The sequence below is a fragment of the Rattus norvegicus genome, chromosome 1 (assembly GCF_036323735.1).
Source record: "Rattus norvegicus strain BN/NHsdMcwi chromosome 1, GRCr8, whole genome shotgun sequence".
NCBI lineage: Eukaryota > Metazoa > Chordata > Mammalia > Rodentia > Muridae > Rattus > Rattus norvegicus.
The window spans coordinates 23,253,927-23,261,985 of record NC_086019.1 but is presented as its reverse complement, the minus strand read 5'-3'; the positions used below and the strand labels follow the sequence as shown (position 1 = coordinate 23,261,985).

General features: G+C 41.0%; 1 protein-coding gene across 1 annotated transcript; it reads left to right on the top strand.

Annotated features, from left to right (window-relative positions):
* The first annotated feature begins 831 nt into the window (after positions 1–831).
* Taar7b (trace amine-associated receptor 7b) lies at positions 832–1,908 on the top strand. The gene has a single exon (NM_175586.2). It carries the CDS (start codon positions 832–834, stop codon positions 1,906–1,908), a length of 1,077 nt encoding a protein of 358 aa, NP_783176.2.
* Positions 1,909–8,059: the final 6,151 nt, after the last annotated feature.

Sequence of the window (8,059 nt, the reverse complement as noted above, 5' to 3'; positions counted from 1 at the left end):
TTGATTCTTGCTGTACCTTTCCAGCAAGTCTGTTAAATCAAAGTACACAGAGAAGAAAGTCCTTTTTTGCTTTAAGATGCTCTTGCTTCATTCCATGAAGAAATACTGGCAGTTGATGCCCTCAATCTTCCAAATCAGAAATAGTGAAGCTGAAAGGGGAGGACAGTAGGTGGTCTCACGGCTCAGAATCTTACTTCTTTAACATATCCTTGATGGGCAAAAGAATTGTCATGAAGAAATTCTGATCCCTTCTACTATGAGAGTCAATGATACCATTTCTGATGAAGGTGAAAGGTCATCTATAATAAATGAGCAAAATGTAATATTCTATTGGGGCAGGTATCACATCCAACTACATTATACAGAAAGGTCAGCTGTCAGTAGCGTATTAGTAGGGGAACACTGTTTATGAAATAAACAACACACTTACTGGCAAGCCCTCACTTGCCTCACCTTACACCATGGGGATTCGGTCCTAGGGACACAGTGCATCTGACATCATTAGAGTGCTTTCCTGAGGGTTAGGAGTGCTTGGGGCATTAATGTAGGTTAGTTAAGTAAAGTGACAGTGCTAATAAAATGGGAGATTCAAATGTGCATTGCAGAATACACTGGGGCTTTAGGGATGGGAAGAAATAGATTAAGCGAAGAAAAACGTTTTAAAAGGACATAAACAGCATTCATAAAAAACAGACAGTTGACTGAATGAGGAAGGAAACACTTAGAAAAATGAAAATATGAACTGATGTTTGAGTCTTGTGTTAAGAAAGATAACATGCATTAGGAATTAATATCCTGTATTTTTTTTCTGAGGATTTTGGAGTGGCATACATGGCTACAGATGATGACCGCTTTCCCTGGGATCAGGACAGCATCCTGAGCAGAGATCTGCTCTCAGCCTCATCTATGCAGCTGTGCTATGAGAAACTGAACAGATCCTGTGTCAGGAGCCCATACTCCCCAGGCCCTCGCCTCATCCTTTATGCAGTCTTTGGCTTTGGGGCTGTGCTGGCTGTGTGTGGAAACCTCCTGGTGATGACATCAATTCTTCATTTCAGGCAGCTGCACTCTCCTGCCAACTTTCTGGTGGCCTCCCTGGCCTGTGCTGACTTCTTGGTGGGTCTGACTGTGATGCCTTTCAGCATGGTGAGGTCTGTGGAGGGCTGCTGGTACTTTGGAGACATTTATTGTAAATTCCATTCTTCTTTTGATGGGTCATTCTGCTATTCTTCTATATTCCACTTGTGTTTCATCTCTGCTGATAGATACATTGCAGTCAGTGACCCCCTGATCTACCCCACCAGGTTCACTGCATCTGTTTCTGGCAAGTGTATCACCTTCTCCTGGCTCCTGTCCATCATCTACAGCTTTTCCCTTTTTTACACAGGGGTCAATGAAGCTGGGCTGGAGGATCTAGTGAGTGCCCTCACCTGTGTGGGTGGATGTCAAATCGCAGTGAATCAAAGCTGGGTCTTCATCAATTTCCTATTGTTTCTTGTCCCTGCGCTTGTGATGATGACTGTCTACTCTAAGATCTTCCTCATTGCAAAGCAGCAGGCTCAGAACATTGAGAAGATGGGCAAGCAGACCGCCAGGGCATCTGAAAGCTACAAGGACAGGGTGGCCAAGAGGGAGAGGAAAGCAGCCAAAACCCTGGGCATCGCAGTGGCTGCCTTCCTCCTTTCATGGCTGCCATACTTCATTGACTCCATCATTGACGCCTTCCTTGGGTTTGTCACGCCCACGTATGTGTATGAAATCCTAGTTTGGATAGGTTACTATAACTCAGCCATGAACCCTTTGATTTATGCTTTCTTTTATCCTTGGTTTCGAAAAGCCATCAAACTCATTGTCACTGGCAAAATCTTGAGAGAGAATTCTTCAGCCACCAACCTGTTTCCTGAGTAGATTCTCGGTTTAGTTGAGGATTGAAAAGAGATTGACAGGAGGACATTACTGGGGAGATTGTCCATATCTGCCTCTTAAAAATGATAAATTATGCTTCCCCTGTGACCCAAAGACATCAAAACAAATGGCATGTTCTTAAGTAAAAACTTAATTTCTAGTTATGACAGAATCAGAATATCTAACTGTTTTCCTCTGAATTTTGTGCTGCCTAGAGCTGCTTAGTTTCCCTTGGTGCATGGCAGGAGCCCCCTTTCCTGTCTTTCTAACATTCTGATTGTTGGCTTTTGTTAAACTTTTAACCCTCGAGGTGTCTTTATAGCTCTTAGTAGCATTTTTCTTTTTGTTCCAACATAATTTTTATCGATCATTTGGGAATTTTACACAATGTATGAAGACTATCACTCTTACATCCCATCCCTCTCAAATCACCCTATTCTTTGCCTCTTCCTAAGGAAAAAAAATAAGAAAAAAATACACCAAGTGACTTAAATGTAACTGAGTCCTTTCTCACATTCCCACCGGAAGCCATCCGTTTAGAACAATAATTCAGCAACTTCATTCCACAATTCAAGGACTCTCTTTACTGACTTCCTGTCTAACCTGTTCCTCTCCTTTTCTGAGGTATGGGGGAGAGAATGTAGAGAAGACATTTGTGCTTAAGAGCTGCCTCTTACTTGAAGAATAGGGACAGATAGGTCTAGAGTAACTAAGGCCCAAAGGAGCTCATTCAAAAATGTTGTTTTTAACGTTAAGGAATATAATTTATGTATTAATTAATATTTACTAAGTTACATAAAGAGGAAGAGAAAAAGACAGTGTCACAAATAATAACATCTGTTCAGTAAACTATTCTAGGGAGCAAACACCCAGAGGAATCGTCATTATCCTAAAGGTTTGCAATTGGTATATGTTTTAATTAGTGATTGAACGATGGTCATTTCTATTCACTGTGATTTATAAGCATGCTGGTTATTCTCTTTTTTTAAAGTTTCTAAGGATTACAGAAGTTTTCAAAGATGTGCATAAAAGCAAAGCTAATAACGCGTTCAGAGGAAGAAAACACTGAGCTAAATGGAGACATAGGGAGCCACACCCAGTCTGGAAATCTCATTTCCCTAGGAAGACATATGTCTTTGTAAAATCCTCTCCTCTTAAAGGTCTGAATTCCTTGTGCAATTTCCCCTGGAAAAAAAACCAACAGGGTGTTTTTGTGATTTCTTGTTTAATTATAAACTAGAGGGTAGTATACAGCACAAAAACAAAGAAACGCATATTATATTCTTCATCTGCCTGGTTCAGAAAAAAATGTTATCAAACTCCAGGCTGTAGGGCAGAAGAGACAGCTCTGCAGTTAAGAGCACTGGCTGCCCTTCCTGAGGACCATGATTCAATTATCAGCCTTCCATGGCAGCTTACAACCCTAGATAACTTTAGTTCTGTTTGAGACTGACCTTCCACAGGCTTTCTAAACATATTGTAGACAGACATGTAAGCAAAACACTCTTACCTATTGTAGAAATAAAGGAAAAAATGAGCCTTAACTGTTTGGCAAAGTTGTCAATACACAAGGCAATGTTCTGCTTACTAGTATTTTCTAATTTCATGTGGACAAACATCGACTATAAATTACCAATATACGATGTCTATTACTGTCAGGTATTTAATGCTGGTAAATTCCCCCTTAGTTGCGATCCTGTTTCAGATTCTTATGTGAGATAGAGTCTTTCTCTGCAGCTCAGACTAACCTATATTGGGTTGTAACTGCAGGCAATTCCCCTGCCTCAGGTTTCTGCATGTTGCTGACAGGCTTAAACTAACACACATTCTTCTTTCCCATTCTGTACAGTTGAGGAATCTGTCCTTGTGAGATGGACAGACGACTAAAGGCTCCCAAAACTCCTTACTATGCCCTGCTCTTGGCTCTTCAGATCAGACCTTGAACATCGTCACTTTATTTTGGCCTCAGTTGTTCAGACTCGAGTGTCTTATCCTGTATGGAACTGTGACTGTTCTTCACTAGAGCGAGTGTAGATAAAGAATTTAGAGGAGCTGGTGCTCACTGTAATCTTCTGCATCCAAAGAAACTATTGTATAGTTCAATGGAAGCAAAGCAGAATTCCTACTTCAGTAGCCTTGTGTGCTGTCTAGGTTTATATCAATGTGAGCAAGAGAGAGGTATGTGTCAGGAGGAAACCTCATTTGAGAAAACACCTTTGTCAGATGTTTGGAAGGAATTTTCTTAGTGATTGATGGCAGAGAGCCCAGTCCATTGTGGTTGGTTCCACCCGTGGGCCGGGGTCCTGGCTTGTATAAGGAGGCAGACTGGGCAAGCCATGCTGAGCCAGACGGTACTTAGCACCCTCCATGTTTTCTGCATCAGCTCCAGTCTTCAGGTTCCTGGCCTGTATGAGTTCCTCCCTAAGCTCCCTCAGTGAAGGACTATTGCCTGGAAGCATTTGCTGAAATAAACCATTTGTTCCAAAAGTTGCCATGGTCCTATTGTTTCATCACAGCTTAAGGGGTCCCTAGAGGTGTCACAGCAGGCAGGGGAAAAAAACCTGTAAGAGCTGAGAATGATAACTTGGTTCTGACTACGTAGTCAACCTGGAGCGACCATGGGGTCAGATGCCAGTGCATTCATTGCCAGTGTATTTAAACACAATAGAAAGCAGATAAAGGTTTCAAGGCAACAATTATTTCCATTCTAGTTGCACAATATACCTTGAGGTAGGACTACATAAAAACTCCTTTGCAAAGTACACGGACCGTGAAGGTGTGTTCTGTCTCTACACAGAATCTAGAATGTAGTGTGCATTCTGATTGAGACACACAGAGAGCCACATGGCATTACATCCATGTGACATCTCCCCTAAGGATGGGTTCTGTTACCTGGGAGCTGCAGATAATAGTGCAGTGAGGACGACTCTAGGATAAACATCCTGGGACACTTGGGGGAGGTCTGCCTCTACTGATAGCAAAATGTCACCATGTCATGAACAAAGTCCACTCTCAGCTGTCTGGGTGGAATCCAGTATTTTCTTTTGTCTCCGGCACGAAGGAGTTGCCCCTGCATGGTCAGGCTTCCTCTTTCTCCTAGTGCTTATCTGTAAATACAAAGACATCCATGCTCCCAGCACACAGCAATAGGGATCCTGAGGAAGACACCTGAACCACGCCTGTCAAGTATTTTTGCCATGTTCCTTCTTTGATCAATATATGTTCCTGAATACTTTCTATGCACTGTAAACTGAGTATAAATCTGAACATGTTAATGGTCAGTATTCTCTAACAATCCTGCTCCTTGTGCTGGTTTCTTACATGAGCCCTACTTCAGTGTCTGTTAACGGAACCACCCAGTAGCAAACACAGGGACTCAGGTACTGGAAGCACAGGAAAGAGGGAACTTTAAGCCTTCAGAAGATCGCCCGTCATCTTGAAGAGTGTTTACTCTGTGCTGAGGGCTGATTTAGTTACAAGAGCTCGTTAACTCTTCACCACAACCTAGTAAATCAGGTAGGATTGTTCCTCCATTAGTCAGTGTGCTTAGATCAGAAGAGGCCAAGGCTCACACCTAATATCATCAAAATCACACGTGAGCCCTCACCACACTGATCTCAGAGACTAATGGGAATGGTGCTCCCAATATTCTTCCCACCACAAAGGAGAACGAGGCCCATCATTTAAAAAAAGAAGTTTGGTATAATTTTGGAGCACATAAATTTCATGAGATTATTTAAGGGAAAATGATTTTCATTAATAAAATTAGAATTAAAGGTCTATATATGTGTGTGTATGTGCATATGGGTATGTGTATATGAAGGTAAATATATTTTCTATGTATAGGTATGTGTATATGTATATATGTATGTACATATGTACATATATGTCTGTGTGGGGGTATGGGTATGTTTATATTGTTATATGTGTACGTGTATACATATGTGTGTGTGAGCTTCCCTGTGTGTTGGTATACTTGGATGTGTATTTATGTGTGTGTATTTTGTCATATATGTATGTGTATATTTATGTGTTTATGTCATTATATGTGAATGTATATACATATATATATGTTTGTGTAAGTATGTGTGTGTGTTGGCGTATGTGTGTGTGTGTGTGTCTGTATATGTCTGTGTCTGTGCTATTCTTTTTTTCCCATCAATTTGATTACTTCCGTTTTTAATTTTTCAGGGTATGTCTTAAGGAATTTCAGTAAGAATTTGGGAATTACACAATTCCTAAACAGATTGTATTTAATTAGTATGATGTTAGGTAGTGGACAACAATTCAACAATTTGATTATTAAAGTTTGGAGTTGCTCCATCAGTTATTGAAAGATATCCAGGCCTTGTGCCCTGGGATCTGACTCCTTCTTTCATTCTTTCCAGGCCGCAGCATGGTCCAGAGGTTCTGGGAGGATCTTAGGGCTGTGCTCCCCCATCAGCACTGTAGAGTCTGGTGGGTTGCTGCCAGTGTCTTGCTCTTCTGCTTTTAGAATATGGAATCTGAACATGAACTCAGCAATCTAATGGTGATACATTGTTGAACATTTTCAGAGAAAATAAATAGAAATTTTGATAATGCATTTCAAAATATAAAAATTTAAAATGTATCCAAAAGTGTCAAAGACTCAGTTACCATATCTGCTCAACCAAAAAAAATTGAGATATCTCAAACCTGTGATAGTACAGTGGAGACTATTTAAAATATTAAGAAAAGGAACAAGGCAGAGACCTTAACCATTGCATTCTTCAATACTTGTTTTCTTTTGTTAGTTTATTGGATATCTATCTATCTATCTATCTATCTATCTATCTATCTATCTATCTATCTATCTATTATTTATTTATCTATTTATTTATATTTTAAATGTTATCCCCTTCCCTGGTTTCCCATCCATAAATCCCCTATGCTATCACACTTCCCCCTACTTCTACGGGAGTGTTACCCTTCTGCAACCACCCACCCATTCTCACCTCCCCGCCCCGGCATTCTCTCATACTGGGAGAGGGGGTGTCCAGCCTTGGCAGGACCAAGGGCTTCTCCTCCCATTGGTTCCCAACAAGGCCATCCTCTGCTCCATATGCAGCTGAAGTCATGGGTCTGTTCATGTGTACACTTTGGGTGGTACATAAGTCCCTGGGACCTCTGGTTGGTTGATATTGTTGTTCTTTTGGGAGGCAAACCCCTTCAGCTCCTTCAATCCTTTCTCTAACTCCTCCAATAGGGACCCTGTTCTCAGTTCAATGGTTTGTTGCTAGCATTCACCTCTGTATTTGTCATGTTCGGACAGAGCTTCTTTGCAGACAGTTATATCAGGCTGCTGTCAGCATGCACTTCTTGGCATCAGCAATAGTGTCTGAGTTTTGTGGCTGTGTGTCCATGGGCTGGATCCCCAAGTTGAGCAGGCTCTCATAGGCCATTCCTTCAGTCTTTGCTCCAAACTTGTCCCCATATCTCCCCCTATGAATATTTTTCCCCTTGTAAGTAGGACGCAAAAATACTTGATAAAATTGATGCAAACCACATCCAAAAACACGTCACAACGATCATCCATCATGATCAAACCATACCAGGGATGCAGGTATGGTTTAATCTACAAAAATTCATCAGTGTAATCCACTATATAAACAAACTCAAAGATAAGAACCACATGGTCATTTCATTAGATGCTGAGAAACCACTTGACAAAATTCAACACACCTTCATGACAAAAGTCCTGAAAAGATCAGGAATTCAAGGACTATATCTATACATAGTAAAAGCAATATACAGCAAACCAGTGGCTAACATCAACCTAAATGGAGAGAAACTTGAAGCAATCCCACTAAAATCAGGGACGAGACAAGGCTGCCCACACTCTCCTTACTTATTCAATATAGTACTTGAAGTCCTAGCCCGAGCAATCAGACAGGGAAAGGAGGTCAAAGGGATACAAATTGGAAGGGAAGAAATCAAAATATCACTATTTGCAGATGATATGATAGTGTACTTAAGTGACCCCAAAAGTTCCACCAGAGAACTACTTATCCTGAAAAACAACTTCAGCAGTGTGTCAGGGTATATAATTAACTCAAACCAATCAGTAGCCTTCCTCTACTCAAAGGCTAAACAGACTGAGAAAGAGATTAGGGAAATGACACCCTTCACAATA

Bases quoted from the DNA above. Each gene is read 5' to 3' on its own strand.
- Taar7b (NM_175586.2), top strand. From the start codon at position 832: ATGGCTACAGATGATGACCGCTTTCCCTGGGATCAGGACAGCATCCTG.